Source organism: Acanthochromis polyacanthus, chromosome 3 (genome assembly GCF_021347895.1).
Source record: "Acanthochromis polyacanthus isolate Apoly-LR-REF ecotype Palm Island chromosome 3, KAUST_Apoly_ChrSc, whole genome shotgun sequence".
NCBI lineage: Eukaryota > Metazoa > Chordata > Actinopteri > Pomacentridae > Acanthochromis > Acanthochromis polyacanthus.
In genome coordinates this window covers 39,854,319-39,871,580 of record NC_067115.1, presented here as the reverse complement: position 1 = coordinate 39,871,580, position 17,262 = coordinate 39,854,319, and the positions used below count along the sequence as shown (strand labels likewise).

The 17,262-nt window shown below is 42.2% G+C and overlaps 1 protein-coding gene and 1 long non-coding RNA gene across 5 annotated transcripts in view; one reads left to right on the top strand and one right to left on the bottom strand.

The window, feature by feature from the left end:
- The window catches only part of LOC127533185 (uncharacterized), a 187,477-nt gene that overhangs the window by 5,045 nt on the left and 165,170 nt on the right, over positions 1 to 17,262 (top strand). The window lies entirely within an intron of this gene.
- vegfc (vascular endothelial growth factor c) overlaps positions 1 to 17,262 on the bottom strand; it is a 242,824-nt gene that overhangs the window by 160,444 nt on the left and 65,118 nt on the right. For all 4 annotated transcript variants that reach the window (XM_051945656.1, XM_051945657.1, XM_051945658.1 and 1 more), the window contains exon 2: positions 4,824 to 5,067. In XM_051945656.1, the coding sequence (XP_051801616.1) occupies positions 4,824 to 5,067 (244 nt within the window). The remainder of the gene's footprint in view (positions 1 to 4,823; positions 5,068 to 17,262) is intronic.

Sequence of the window (17,262 nt, the reverse complement as noted above, 5' to 3'; positions counted from 1 at the left end):
GCCTCCCTCCCTGTCGAGCTTCCCTAGACCCTTGTGCCGTCAGAAACATGGGTGTAGCATGGCTAGGCTAGTTAGCTATAGACTGCATTCCAATTAGTTCTGTGGAAGATGTTGGTCTGAGGAACGTTCTTAGGATTGCAAGGAATGACAGCACATATGAACATCAATCTGCATCACTGAAAGGTTTTGTGCGTGTGTGTGATGACATAAACCGGGACTATAGTCTCTTATGCATCGATCCTGAGTTTGAGTCCGTCCCCCAGCCATTTGCTCTTCTCCACAAGTTTCCTGTCATTCTCCACTGTCCTATTTATTAAAGTCTAAAAAGGCCAAAAAAAAGAAGTACAAACATCAACGTCACAGACTAAAAAGTCTTCACCCCAGTCAGTCCCAGCTGTGTACTTTTGTTGTGTTTGACCACTTCATCTCACTCTAACAGGGACAGCTGCTACTAAAGATAGACTGTTTATACTGGTCACTGAAATAAGAAAAAGGTTTCTGCTGGTATCTGTTCAGAGAAAAAATAACAGATTTATAAATGTTAACTTGCTGTTGCTGGGAAGGTTCCTGTTATGATGTTATAATAGTGGCTCTAGAATCTGAGGGTAACTTGCTTTTCTATAACAAACCAGATAAAACATTAATGCCCTTGCAGTGGCAAATAGCTTTGGTTTTATTTTATTTTATTACATTACTTGATATTTACAAGAAATGTTTTAACTGCTACTGTGTAAAGGGAATACTACTTTTTATTTGTTTAAAGTGTTTGCAAATCAAATGTGATAGCATTTTTGTTCATATAGCAGTAATTTTAAAATAAAAGTGCAGAATATACTACTTTTAAATCCATTATTTAAATTCACACATAACAATGCGATTAATTGCAATTAATCACAGAAAATCATGCAATTAATTAAATGAAAAATCTTAATTGTTGGCCAGTAATTAAAAAATAAATAATACAGCAAAATTAAAAGTTTTCACGACATTGTTTTGCACCAACTTCACTTATTCACACTCTTGTAAGATGACAACACATTCACAATACTATTATTCATGCCTCTCTGACACTAATTTTATTTCAGGACTGATTATCTGACATCCACATTTTCATTCTGGCAGCAAAGAAAAGGAGCTTACTTTAATATAACAAGATATAATAATGATGTTTATGTTTCTAGCCCCGCTAGCTAGCCCAGCCGCGCTAGACAACCCACGGCAACGAATTTAATGCTCTGCCAGGGTGGGTCTAGTTACCCTCGGTAAGCCTCGAGGTTGGATGCTCCTAAAACTGGCCGACGAATCACCATGAAGTGTCGAGTCAGGTCTGGCAGTGATACATCGTTCCAATTTGCACCTGTCCTCCATCACTTTGACAAAGCTTTCTTCCTTTGAATGCTTGGCTTTTACATGTGCAAAACCTCTCCCACTTACAACCATCCTCATATACCGGCCACCCAAACCACACCCAAGTTTCATTCCAGAGCTAACTGAGTTACTTTTGTCTGTGTGCACAACATCTACCAATGTTGTAATTCTCGGGGACTTCAATATCCATATAAACTCTCCCTCAAGTCAATACACCACAGAACTCACACAACTACTGGACACACTAAATCTCACACAACATGTAACTGCCCCTACTCACATGAAAGAGCACACACTGGACCTCATCATCACAAATTTTTCTGTCAATAATATTCATGTGCACGATCTTGGTATATCTGACCACAGTGCAGTTTCCCTGGACTTTTCACTTCAGACCTCACTCAATAAACCAAAACATCAATTCAGTTTTCGGAAAATAAAACACATTAACCCTGAACATCTATCGCACGACCTGCAAAAACTGTCGATATCTGCCCATCACTTCTCCTATGATGGGCTTGTGGACTACTACAATACCGGATTGCAGATGATATATGATGCCCATGCACCCCTCAAGACACAAACTGTGACCTTCACTCGCCCTGCTCCATGGTACATTGGTGCGCTGCGTAGACAGAAGGCGACTGGGAGGGTCCTTGAGAGGCGTTATCTTGCCTCAGGGCTTACTGTCCACCAAGAGGCATACAAAGAACACCAAACAGCCTACGCCAAGTCACTCAGCCATGCACGGTCACAACACTACTCCAATTTCATTTGTAACAGCCCAGGAAATTCCAAACAACTTTTTAAAACAGTTAATCATCTTCTCAGTCCACCAGGCCACATGCAAGACACCAGTACAGATGATCAATGTGATCTATTTCTCAACTTTTTCACCTCAAAAATCAATACAATCCGCTCAAATTTAACACCTTCTGCTACCATGCCATCCACTTCATTCACCTCAGCACCTATCTTCTCTCATTTTGCACTTCTCTCACACAGACAGGTTGAGGTTCTCATCCACAGCATGAGATCCTCAACATGTCCTCTGGACCCTTTTCCCACCTCCCTCATCAAATCAAATATTTCTTCATTAGCCCTTTACTCTTCAGTGCGTCGTAGGTGTACCGCCGGCGGTACACTTACTAATTTGCATAGGAATTTCAAGAATGTCCGACGGCTGCAAACCCGATTATATAAACACTATACGCCGATGGAAAGCTTAGATTCTCATGAATCCGCCGGTATAAACCACTTTCAGATGTGATTACCACAGCGGGTGAGAAAAACACATTTGTCCGACAAAAACAAATATTCATCCATCCGTTCTCTATACACGGCTTCAACGCACACAGCGCGACTCACATTTCTGGGTTCATTATTACACACAGAAAAAAAAGATTCCACAAAAAACGGCCATAATCCAACCTTTTACATCCAGACAACACAAGCCAGTAAACTATTTTGTCCAAAACATGTCCTGAAGTCGGTATAAAATCCACGAATCGGTCGTTTTCAAGGAAACGCACCTCGTGATGTGCGTCCAATATTCCCTGTATTTTTCGTCATTTTTTTTATTTAAAAATAGAATATTAGCGATTTTTTTGTACTGAAAATGGCTGGAATTGACTGAAGCTTAAAGGGTTAAGCCCTCTCATTACCACCATTATAAACTCTTCCCTGCAATCCGGTTACCTTCCAGCCACTCTGAAAAGCGCACTAATCAACCCCTGGCTAAAAAAAAAACTCCCTCGACCCTGACATCTTATCCAACTACTGGCCCATTTCCAACCTCTCTTTCCTTTCCAAAGTAATAGAAAAAGCTGTCACCTCCCAAATCCATAATCACCTTCACTCACACAGTCTTTATGAAGAATTTCAGTCTGGTTTCCGCACTGCCCATAGCACAGAGACGGCCCTGGTCAGGGTCACCAATGACCTGCTGGTGGCTTCTGACCAGGGCTGTCCTTCCCTCCTTCTGCTCTTGGACCTCTCAGCTGCCTTTGACACTGTTGACCATACCATCCTCCTCCACCATCTGCAATATTTCATTGGCATGTCAGACACAGCACTTCAGTGGTTTCGGTCCTGCCTGATGGATAGAGCTGAGTGTGTGGCCCTTGGGAAAGCCAGATCTTGGCCCCACATTGTTAATTGTGGAGTGCCTCAAGGATCAGTTCTTGGCCCTACCCTATTTTCCATCTACATGCTCCCCCTGGGCCACATCATCAGCAGGCATGGAGTTGCCTTCCATTGCTATGCTGATGATACTCAGCTCTATGTCAGGTTGGACCCCACATCCCCAACATCATTGTCCAAACTCACCGACTGCCTGGGGGAAACGAAGGCGTGGATGAATGACAACTTTCTCCAGCTGAACAGCACTAAAACGGAAGGTGTCCTCATTGGAACCCCACATCAACTCAAATCCTTTCCCCTCACTGTTTTCTCTTTTGCCGGCCATGACATTCCCCTTACATCCTCTGTAACAAACTTAGGGGTACGTTTTGACCCCCACCTGTCTTATGACACCCATATTCAACACATCTGTAAAAGCGCATTTTTTTTATCTCAGAAATATTTCCAAACTCCGCCCCTTCCTCTCCCTCCCTGATGCTGAGAAGCTGGTCCACGCCTTCGTTTCCTCCAGGCTAGACTACTGTAATGCATTCCTCATCGGGATTCCTGGCAGGAGCCTCCAGAGACTGCAGTACATCCAGAACTGCGCTGCCGGGATCTTGATGAGGGTGCGCAAATCCCATCACATCACACCCATCCTCCATAACCTCCATTGGCTTCCAGTTAGGTTCAGGATTGAATTTAAGATTTGTCTCCTGACTTATCACTGCGTCCATGGCAGCGTGCCAGTGTACCTTAAAGATCTGATCAGTCAACACAATCCGACCAGGCACCTCCGCCCCTCCAACAGCAACCAACTCCAGGTCCCAAGGTCCAAACCCCACTCCATGGGAGATAGGGCCTTTCAGGTGGCTGCAGCACAACTGTGGAATGCCCTCCCCAACCACCTGCGGGTGCCAGAGTCGCCTGAAGTTTTTAAAAAACAGTTGAAGACTTTTATATTTTTAAAAGCGTTTTCTTAATCTGCTGTATTTTATTGTTGATGTTTTTATCTGTAGCACTTTGAGATTTGGTTTTCAAATGTAAAGTGCATTATAAATTAAACTTATTATTGTTATTATTATTATTATTATTCTCGGAGAACGGGTGAAGGAGCTCAAAGTAATGCTTAAGTCCAAGTGTTTAATATAAAGTAAATTGTGTTCATTCGCTATAGCCTGCCCACAGAAACATTAAAATCACACTGGTCACCCTCCGAACTTAAATGAATTTTGAGTAGATCTACGAAAGGACAGGAGTAACTCTCCATAGCATAATTTTCCTTTTATGACACATTTCTGAGAAAATAATGTTACAACTAGATAAAAACATACTTTTGAGGACATCCAAGTTGAGGTAGGCAGCAGCAAAAGTTGATTCCTCTGGATCTGCCAGTGGTCTCAGTAAGTGAGGTTGTGGATGCTGGGAGACTTTAGAGGCCGTAGATGCAACAGCAGTAGAAAGTTTGGATGTGCACTTGAGAGCAGCCCAGTATGAAGGATAGATAAGAGTCATTAGTTCATCTACACTGGAAGCTGAACGCAGCTTCTGTTCCATGTCTGACTTTGGTGGGGAGTCCTGAAAAAGACAAGAGAAATCTTCATTCAAAATACTGTTCTTGTTTAATACTAAGTAATGTTACACAAACTGTAATGCTAAACATCGATGAGTTACACACATTTTTCAAAAAGTGAACACTTGGAAGCAGAATTGGGACACTGTTCCAACACTGCTGTCACAATTAAGACACAACAGGTCAAAACTGAAAACACTTTTGCCAATGAACTACACACTGTAAAACCTGCTGGGTCAGCAGATGATAAGGATGGTGCATAACGTAAATAGTTTCAGGTTTATTGAGGTTTACTTTACATGGTATGTAAATATTGTCACTTCAGTGACATGTCTATACTGGAACAATGCAAGCAGTCAGAAATGTTCGGAGAATACTGTAAAAAAAATCTAATGCTAATTCTGGTTCACAATTGCTAGTAAAATTACAGAAAGTGTACATGACTGACTTTTCTGTGTTTTGTATGCGTCTGTTCCAGAGAGTTTTTCAGTTGGATTCTGATGATACACATGAATACATCTGGAACAATGTTAGTTTTCATAGAGGACTATTGATGGTTGGATGGAATGGTTCAATATGAACCCCAAGTTATTGTGGTGTTTATGCCACAATATTCTCTCTTTCTGAATCCTATAGAAGAATTCTTCTCTACATGGAGGTGGAAGGTATATGAGCGGCAGCCATACTTTGGGAAAATCTCTTGCAATCAGTGGTCTTGGCATGTGGTGATGTTTCTGTTGATGCAGGTCAGGGCTGGATCAAACACACTAGGTCCTTCTTTCCAGAGACAACACAGCTTCTGATTTTGATGAGGTCATGTGTTCTGACCAGGCTCAAAGAATCGATGCAGACGTGGTGTAATATTTGTATACTGTACTGTGTACAATACAGTGCCGTATTTTTTTTGTCTAACATTATTTTTATTTTGTAACGTATAGTCAGGCTCTGCAATGGCCCCCTCTGTTTCATTTATAGGATGCATTTGTGTGCAGTGTGTTGGGAAATGTCTGCTATTTTTCCGGAATAGTGTCTATCAATTCAGAAAAACTGTAATATACATTTTTGCATCTAAAGAGCATATCACAAAATGAATGAAGCTTTTCAAGTCACAAGTGAATCCACAGGTTTTCTCAGGTGTTGGCAATAAAGTCATAAGACAAGTCCTAGGTCGAGCATGCCTCAAGTCCTCTTTTCCACTATGCCAACAAATCACTATCTCCCAGCACAACACACATTATGACACAAACTTTATGTTAGCACAAACAACAAAAAACATGTATTTTATCTAGTGAGACTGTCTGGGCAGGTGGGAATGTGACTGATTTCAGGGGGAAACTGGGTCAACATCGGGAGGGCATTTAACTCTTGTTGATCCTCAGGGCCAGTGACCCCCTAATTAACTTATTCAGCTGTCAGGGAATCACCGGACCAGCTCTCCATCCTTCGGGTCCGGTCCTACTGCCCCCTGAGATCTTACTCAGAGGGATGCTGCAGAACTGTTAAGCTGGTTGACGAGGAAAATTCGCCTAGCTGTCTCACTGCCTTCATCCAGATGCCTATCCCTACTTCCTCTGATAATTAATTTAACCGAGTAGCCACTTCGGTATAGTTAAATTTAACCACCAGACACACCTGTTAACGGCAGCTTTTCCTCTCATAGATCTTGCACTTGTTAAGTTGCTAGGTTAATTCAGAGGTTATGGACATATAGACAACCTCTAGGATATGTTTATACAGGGCCAACCTGACCCCTATGATTAGGTAACCTTTCAGAACCTTGCTATTGTTATGCACGCAGTAATCTGACTTTTTACATCCAGAGCTAGATGTATAAGTATTCATTCAGGGATAAAAATAGCACTTGCAATTTGTTGTCTTTAATTGCAGAATAATGCTTTATTAATATAGTTTTAGCAGGGCAAAAGCATAGCCAATAAATCATCAGACAGTTAATCAAACATCAATATTCTTTCAATTGTTTAACACGACTCATTAGTGGAACTATGCTTTCATAAAAGAGAAGTAATATTCACCCAGATTACATAATTTGGAGGGAGAGCAGTCACGGTGTGGCCACACCCGGCTGCTCACCTGAGACCCGCCGGGGCCCAGGGGGAAGTGGACGGGGGTCCGACCAGATTTAGATCTGCATATATCCATTTTTGTTGTTTGGTCCAGTATTCCTCACATGGAAAATAGAGTTCAGTAATGTTCCTTCAGACAGCATTATTTCCAGATCACAGTTCAGTAATCCTCCAACACTGCAGGAAACGCAGTACTTTGGTCCATAATTCCATCAGAACAGTTATTCCTTTGCAGATCATGTTGAATTCCCTGTCCGAGTTACGTGGTAATCATCCCCTGTGCTCAGACTGATGTCTGGATTGCACCCAGGCAGATACCCGCAACAATCTCCCAACTTGCATCTCGATCAGATGTAATTTATAGTTTACTGTATCTTTACCCCCTCCCAACTCACACACTTGCCCCATACACTGACCGCATGATCACCTCCACTTTTAAGGAACTGAAACTGTCTGTTTTGGACTGTCCAGACAGCCCATCTTGCCCCCCCCCCGATCTCTCCTGTCTGCAACTCAGCACAGGCTCCTGATCAGGAAATGGAAACGCAGATGTCAGCCTCTAACTGTCGCTGGCATCCCATTGTGCAATCTTTTGGACAATGTGTACAGACTTATTAAAAAAACCCAATCTATTTTGAGTCTAGAGACCCTTACTGTGAACGCTTGACCCTAGTTCACTTAACTCGTGACTTCTCACCTCAATACAAAGTTAAAACCCTCTTATCTTAACAGTAGTCAAATCAAAACTCTTAAAAGCATTCCCATTTCATAAAGCATAAGTTCCTCTTTTTAGTCAAATCTATCAAACACATCAGCTTTCACAGTGAGCTGCTGTTCTGACTTCTACACTGTTTCAACATTAAAGAATGTAAGAATAGACACTTGGTTAGTTCACACTCATTCATTAGGTTATGGCATAATCTGATCCTAAATCACAGGTTATAATATCACAATGTTCCCTTATTTAGCTGTTGTTCTGTCAGAGTCTCCCCTTTGTGGCTGATTCTGGGATCTCATATCTCCATGCTTCACAACACTCTTGGAGGGACAAAACAGGGAAAACACATAGCCATACTTTTCTTCATACTTCATCTGAGCGCAGTGTCAGCACAGGAAAGGAAAAATAACCTACAGTGAAATTATAATGGCGTAATTTTATTTACACTATCATAATGTTGCTGTAAATGCTGGATTGTGCCTACCTACAGCCTACATGTCTGTTTACAGTTTTGCTTCTCTTTCACTGATGAGGTGTTTTCTCTTTCAGCTCTCTTGTGTCTGCCAGTCTCCTGGAGCACAACTTTGATCTGCCTGTTGTCTGCTCTGTGTGCTCCCAATCTTGGGTTCAGACTCCCCCCCGTACCGTGACACCCACAGGTTCTACAGTTCTACAATGCCCCATGTCACATGCAAGGGGCATTGTTGTGTTGTTGAAAAATCCATCCATTTGTGGCAGGAGAGTTTTCCAGCTGACAGAAGAAGACTGTTTTCAAGAGTAGACCTGTACATGACCTGGTTCATTCGCCCTTCACACAATTGGATTTTCTGATCCAACCAAACTGAAACAATCCCGGATTGTCATTGATCCACCCACATGTGTTCCTGTAGGAGCAAGACAGTCTGGTGTGTAGGCTTCTCCAGGCTTCCTCCTAAGCATAGATTGTATAATAAAGATGGACGTAGCTACTGTGACGTCACCCGTTGGTTTCTGCACTGAGAAAATGAAGCCCAGATTTTGCTACTTTCTGGTTGACATCTTGGATTTTTGGAGCCAGTGACATCAACAAGGGCGGAGCCAGAGAGCAGTGATTGGTCTGACTGACTGAGAGCCGAGGACTTCCTGTCCCACCTTCATTTACCGGATCTGCTGTTTACCAAAGCTGCGGCGAACAACAAAGCCTCCAAAAGTCGAGATAAACTTTACATGTAAGTGTTAAAGTTATCTTTGTAACTAGTTGTACTCTTCTCTACAACTGGAGCATATCACATATAAAGCAGTGACCTGTAGCTGAAGTTAATGTAAGTTAACATCAGACTGTAACCTCTGAAATAAACATGTTCTAACATCGTGTTTTAAAGTTGTTTTGTAAATCTCAAGTTACGTTTCCTAACTTTGTGCTCACACTGATGCTAAATCAGGTTAGTCAGTGTCATAAATTAGTTGACTGTTAGCTGTAGCTAAGTGTCCTGCAGGTCACAGCTGATCAATCATAATGGATCAATAACTGCTTTCTCGAGGTGCAGTTCATTAATGATCAGCAGATAGAAATGAATCCACATTAATGAATCTATATTAATGTTCCTCCACAGAACTCTGTTAGTGATTAATGTTGATCTATCAGTTCAGTGGATGAAGAACAGTTCAGTTCTGAGTTAAAATCTCTGTTCTTTGCTTCAGACTTTTTTTTTCTACAACAGTGTATTTTCAGATAACTGTGAAGCTCATGTTAATGCCAATGATACATTAGAATAAAAAGAATAAACTTTATTGTCCATCTAAGGCAGTAAAATGTTCTTTAGCCTCAACCAGGAAAAGAAATATCTCCATAAGATTAAAAAGATGACAAAACACAACACTCTATTGTGTTCCATTCATATCGTGATTTGTTCACTCTGATATTTAATGTTCCATCAGTTGGAATGAAAGAACCTTGGAGATTTTTTCCGCACTGTTTCTGTCTTTTCCTTACAGCCTTGGTCTGGATTGTTGGAAACATCTGGTCTGATGGACTGAGAACTCCAGAGAACATGAACATCCAACTGTGGTTGTCTGAAGAGTCTTTTCTGCTTCATCACTATGAGGAAGAGCAGCACTGATGTCCTCCTCATCCTTCCAGTAATAACAATAATGCTGCAGATTCAGCCCCTCTCTTCATAATACAACTTGTCTTGTGACTGTTCAGTTTTTATACATCAATGTCAGCAACACATTATTTGTTTCATCCATTTATTACATGTGTTTACACATCCTTACAGTTCAAAATTGTTAAAGAATGTAGTTTTCAAAATGTGCAGTAAAGGAAACTAGACAATTCCCGCACGCGGAAATCGTGGGAGGGGCTCGGGAAGGGCGGCCGTCAGGCCCTCGTGCGACCTCCATCCGGAGCGGCCGCGGGAGAGGCGTATTTCGGCGTTTTCCGGTCCGTTGCAGGCTTTTATTTTGAAATTGTGCTGTGCTTTTATTTTGAAAGGCGGAGACGGGAAGATCTCACCTGGTCAAAATTTGGATTGGAGTTACTGTAAAGGCTGTGTCAAGCAGAGAGGTTTTTGTTAGCTGTGAAATTAAATGTTCACTCACATCGTGTGCATCTCTTGGGGGCCAAGCCCCCCCTGTCATGTGTGTGATTTCTCAAAGCCCTAGGAGGAATAGCGAGCCAAAGTTTTAGGCAGAACAACAATAATAATAATAATGATAATGATAATAATAATAATAAGAAGAAGAAACCCCGCGGGAGAGCAATAATGGCTCTGGCATGTTCCATGCCCGAGCCCCTAATAATGAAGCTCTTGACCTGAATGTGTTGATGTATGAATGCTGCATATCTGCTTTAAGTAATTGCAACATGTACTCTGTATTATCATTATGCTTCAACAGCAGAGATGAAGTTAAAGGTGATAAATGGAACCTGTGAATACTAAGAACAGAGAATAATAAAGGGGGGACGGTGGGGACGTGTCCCCCCACTTTTTGTCAGGGGTCATTTTGTCTCCAACACATTCAAATTCTTCACATGTAAGCCGTTGTAAACCCAGTTATTTTCAGCAGTATAGAAAATTCCGACGCTCCTGAACACACCATCCGCACTCGGCCGAGAGTTGCACAGACACACAGCACACCTTCGTGAGATTAAAAAGAAAACAAAAAAAAATGTGCAGATGCTAAATTTGCGCCTGTGCCAAGTGGAAGCTCCGACCAGAGGCGTGCAGGGGCAAAATTTCGGCCCGGGAGAATTAGTACTATAGCGGCCCACAGACCCCTTTACCCACATATACCGATAGCTCAACAGCTTGAGCCTCCGCCTTTGGTGCGGTGGTTGCGAGTTCGAGCCCAGCTTGTGGCATTTTGCTGCCGTTCTTCGACATTTTCTCAAAGTGCTGTGGTCTCCATCCCCCCCACTTTTAAAAACAAACTGACGCCCTTGGGTCTAATAATTTTTCCCATGACTGTATGTCTATTCTCTAATGGGTCAGAGCTTTTTTGGCAGTACAAGAGGGTCAAGCACAATATCAGACCGATGTTTTTAATGTAATTATTTCCTATTCTATTGCTTTAACTGAAACATTTGCCACCAACAAATATTGTTATATACATTGTTTCTGTGATGGTTGCTCATGGTGATTTGGTTACTGTGGGTGCATCTACCAGGATGGATTACCACTTTCACAACAGTGAAGATGTTAAAATTCCCCTTTTATATTTCGTTCTAACTAATACGGTCTTTTATATGGTTATAAAGTTACCCTGTCCTTATGAGCATAATTAAAAACTACTCAATTTAGTGTGAGGGGAAAAAAGGTACATCAAACAAAACGGAATCACAATGTGGCAGGAACCTCTGTGCCTTACCAGTATTATGCTGAAAAGCAGCAAGCTATTGGTTTCATGCATTGAATAGATACAAATGGTGCAACAACAGACATTTTCTTAGTTAAAACAGTTCTTTCTTAAAACAGTACCAACACCCTCAATCTTGTGTTTGGCATCACTATCCATTCAGAACATGAGTTTGACCAAAAATTTAGCTCATAGCCTGGTATCCTTTTGCATGCTGTTGACACTTAATTACTGAGGAAGCAATTTCTCTTCTTTTGCCTCTATAAGTAAAGAATCAGGGTATTATGTCACTGGCCTGAATTATTGGATTTCAAAACACATATTCCACACATTGTGCATGCGTGTGTCTCTGTTCCTCACTTTTGTCGACAATCGTTCTTCTGTTATTCCAATCTACATTACACTTGGAAGGTGTACTGAGGAGGTGCAGCGTCAAGTGTGAAGTCGTTTGGGTAAGTGGTTCATAAAGCAAAAAATATGAACTAGGAAGTTGATGGCTACATTTGACTTAGGGTACAGCACTGTAAGGGCGCAATCAATTACAACAGCGCGTGGTAAAGATGTCTGCCCTCAGTTTAAGCATGACTCTTCCTGGGAACAAGCTGCATTTCTAACAAGAAAAGCATTCAGAGAGTGCAGTGCTCTGCCAAGGCTGCTCAGTCGTATGATTTCTGACGGATAAGTCCTGATAAGTCCGCAGTGGTTGATTTGTAGTAGGATCACAATCACACAAGACAATTGAAATCTGCTTGACCAACAGCCCTTGAGATGGATGAGTCGACCAATATTTAAGGGTTACAATATGGTTGCTACTTCACAGATTTTTCATCTATCACGGAAGATTTTGAAACTTAACCCCCGTGATAGACGAGGCACCACTCTATCTGAAATGTGGCTCATATTAGAAAGCACACACACACACACACACACACACACACACACACACACACACACACACACACACACACACAAACTCTGCAATTCTTATTTCATCACAAATACAACTCCGAAGATACGACAAAAATCCAAGATCTAAAGCTACATTAGCCATCTTCTTATTATGTGCGCTCATCGCTTTATCTCTACACAGGTTTGTCTACATGTGTGTGTCTCTTTTTGTGAATGTGTGTGTGTGTGTGTGTGTGTGTGTGTGTGTGTGTGTGTGTGTGTGTGTGTGTGTGTGTGTGGACGTGTAATTATAGGGTTGTGGGTCCTAATGTCCCCACAACCCCTATAATTACCCGAAGATAGGACATTTGTGGGGACCTCAGTTGGGTCCTCATGAGGGGAAACAGTGTTTTCTTGGCAATGTTGTTGTTACTGAAAAAAGTAAAAGTGCAAAAATGTATCTTTAGGGTTAGGCATTGTTTTGGTCTGGGTTAAGGTTAGGGTTAGGGTAAGGGTTAGGGGTTAGATATTAATGGGAGTCAATGGTACGTCCCCACAAAGATAGGAATACACTGTGTGTGTGTGTGTGTCTGTCTGTCTGTCTGTCTGTCTGTCTGTTGGTGTTTCTGACTTTCATACACACACATACACTCCCAACACACACCCGCACACCCCACAGCCCCTTCACGTGGGAAAAAGCCTTTCCTCTGCTGTCACAGAGTAGAACCCGAAACAAATTGAGAATACAGCAGCTCTAAATAAGACTCTGGTGAAGACTCGTTTGTCACCTGACAGATAGTATGGCTTCCTATACTGAAACCAGACCATGAATTATGACGCTGAATGCGGACTCAGTGGACTGAAACCAGATCATTCACCATTTTGATTGTTCCCGTTTTTTTACTGTTTCTTGAACCTCTGAATGTTTGATGTTTTGAAACTGTTTTGGAAGTGCAAAACTACAGATCACTGGAGTATTCCAAATATTTAAATACGGTTGACAGAATATTTATGTCTTGACTAATGTATTTATTCATTAAACATACATTAATGTCAAACTGTGCATGTGCAAAGACATTTACACAAATAGAAGAAGGAAGGACAGAGCCAACTGAAATGAGCGGTGTCATATATTCACATCCTGCTCCTCGTGACTATAGGCTTTCCAATAATATACTGTACTCAGTGGCATGCACAGATAGACACCAGGTGGTGCTAGAGCACCTGCCCCTTGCCCTCAGTATCAAACAGGTATCCTCTGCATCTCAACTTTTTCTTTTCAATTAGTGGTGGACGCGATTTAAAAAATTAATCTAATTAATTACAGGCTTTCTAATTAATTAATCGCAATTCGCATTTTTGTCAAACAGCAATATTTGACACAATAAGTAATTATTTTCAGTTCAAATAAATTTTGGTTGACTGTTGAATCAATGAATAGATATATAATTTTTTGTCATTTAAAATTTATAAAATTAATCCAATTTTAAAATGGGGCATGCAGAAAAAAGGTGATTTGGATGATTTCAACTCTGGATTTAGTTTTTACACTGTGTGGCTGTGACAAAAGCATTTGTTGTTCAAGGACCTTCAGAAAGTTGAAAATCCACAGATTCATTCTGTTTTCATAGATTCAGGGTCTGATAAATGGTGCCATTTTGATGGTTCTTTTTATAAGAATATAAGATAAGATGAGATAAGTTCTTTATTTCTCTCCATACCAGGGGAAATTCACACCGTTACAGCAGCAATAAATGTAGAATCAAAGCAAAACAATAACAAAATAAAAATTGCAGCAGCAATATTTACAATATGTACTGGGTTGAGAAGTGAGGATGAAATACTGCAGTATTGACACACTGCAATACAATACAATATAAAGTGGCTTGAAAAATGAGTTTAAAAAGTGCAAAATGTGTAGCAGTGCAAGAATGTCTGTGCAAATTATTATGGTTTGGGATGATATATGAGTCCAGTTTATGTTAACATCAGCCAGTGATGCTAATGTTATAAAGTCTAACAGCAGATGGGATAAATGACCGGCGATAGTGCTCCTTCTTGCAAGGTGGGTGCCTCAGTCTGCTGCTCAAGGAGCTGCTTTGAGACCCTACAGTGTCATGCAGTGGGTGAGAATTGTCCATGATGGATGTGAGCTTTGCCAACATCCTCCTCTCACCCACCTCCTCTATGGAGTCCAGGGAACAGTCCAGGACAGAACCGGCCCTCCTGACCAGTTTGTTCAGTCTCTTTCTGTCCCTTTCAGTGCTTCCCTAGCAGACCACTACATAGAAGATAGCAGATGCTACCACAGAGTCATAGAATGTCCAGAGCAGAGTCCTGCACACTCCAAAGGACCTCAGTCCCCTCAGCAGGTGGAGATGACTTTGGTCCTTCTTGTACAGAACCTCTATGTTGTGTGACCAGTCCAGTTTATTGTTGAGGTGAACACCCAGGTATTTGTTAGAGTCCACCATCTCAATGTCCAAACCCTGGATGTTCACCGGTGCAGACTGAAGTGTCCTCCTCCTGCGGAAGTCAATGATCATCTCCTTTGTCTTACTGGTGTTGAGCTGCAGATGATTTCGCTTACACCAGTCAAAGTCAGAGATGACTGTCCTGTACTCCCGCTCGTCCCCTCAGATACTCACCCGACAATGGCTGTATCATCGCAGAACTTCTGGAGGTGACAGCTCCCAGAGTTGTAGTGGAAGTCCAACGTGTACAGAGTGAAGAGAAAGGGGGAGAGCACTGTCCCCTGTGGGGCCCCCATGCTGCTGACTACTACATCAGACACACAGTCCTGAAGCCTCATGTACTGTGGTCTGTTGGTGAGGTAGTCGATGGTACATGCAACCAGTCTACTCCCACTCCTTCAAGCTTCACTCTGAGCAGAGAAGGCTGGATTGTGTTGAAAGCACTAGAGAAGTCAAAGAACATGACCCTTACAGTGCCACCAGTGTTCTCCAGGTGAGTCAGCGATCTGTGCAGCAGGTAGATGACTGCATCAACCACTCCAATGTTCGGTTGGTAGGCAAACTGCAGTAGATCCAGATGTTGGCTCACCTGGGGATGGAGGTTCTTGAGGACGATCCTCTCTATGGTCTTCATCAAATGAGAAGTGAGAGCCACAGGTCTGAAGTGGTTAGGCTCCCTGGGGTTCCTGGTCTTTGAGACAGGAACCAGGCAGGAAGTCTTCCATAACACAGGAATCCACTCCAGACTCAGGCTCAGGTTAAAGATGTGCAGCAGCACCTGACAGAGCTGGTCTGCACAGTCTCTAATATACATTTTTACAAAAATATACAAAAATATTTTTTCATTATCTAAAAGTTTATAATTAAGGTATTAAAAGTCAGACATTTTGTGGTTTAAGTTTTTACTCTGCCGAGGCTCCGACTCTTTGGCAGTGTAGTAACTTTCACCAAAAAATGTTTGTTTCATTTCTATTTATCTGCATTTTTCATGTCTACTACATTCACAGATTACTGCAAACTCAAAATGCAATTATAGCGATTATATTCAACATTTTAAGACTTTTTGTGAACGAAAGCACTTTCACTGTCTTCTAAAGTGGTTTATTATGGGATGGCTACACCGTTAGCTGTTAGCAGGACTGTCACAGCTCATGTTAGCGCTGGTGCTAACAGCAGCATGTGTTATATTGAGGTGATAACGTCGGCTTGAAGTGCTGCGGTGATCACAAAACTCTTTGTTGCACAATTTGCAAACAACCAAGCTTCTATCCAAGCTGACATCAAGAAAATTTTTAAAAGAAAACTTTCCTCCCAACAAGCACAATGAGTCTCATCTTCCTTCATTGTTCACCAAACCTCCTTGTGTGCATCTTCTTCACTGCAGACCATAGACGATATTCTGCAGACAGACTTTACGTTCGTTACTGCCACCTACTGGGCTGGAGTGTTCATCAGTGTTACCGGTGTGCCACCAATTAGAGAACTGAGAAAGGTGCGATTAAATGCATTATTTTAATTAACACGTTATTTCCGCTGTAATTAGTTAATCAAAATTAAAATCCCAGCCCTATTCAGAGAACACTTGGTGGCTGAGCCCTGGGGCCTCGTGGGCCTCAGTCTGCCACAGCCCGATAAAGTAACATGGGGTCAGCTGCCCGGTTGGCCCACCATTCACTGGGCAGAAAATTGGGGCTGGGCGCTATACCCACTGGGCAGTAGACAGGAGCATCTAGGCACACTGCCCCCTGGTGTCGCAGACTAGCTCCAGGGATGTGGAATGTCACCTTAGTGGTGGGGAAGGCCTGAGCTGGTGTGGAAGATGAAGCAATACTGGCTAGATACAGTTGGGCTCACCTCTGCACACAGCAAGGGTTCTGGAACCAAAATCTTAGAGAGGGGGTTGGACTTTCTCCTTTTTCAGAGTTGCCCAGGGTGAGAGGTGCCGGGTGGATGTGGGGATGCTCACATGCCCCCGGCTGAGCGCCGCTTTGTTGAAGTTCTTCGCGGCTAACAAGAGGGTCGCCTCTCTGCAGCTGCATGTTGCAGAAAGGAAAACTGACTGTTGTTTGTGCTTATGCACCAAACAGCAGTTCAGAGTATTCAACCTTGGAGTCTCTGGGTGTTGTCCTGGAAGGTATACGGCCTGGGGATTCCACAGTACTCCTGGGTACTTCAACACTTACATGGGTAATGATGGAA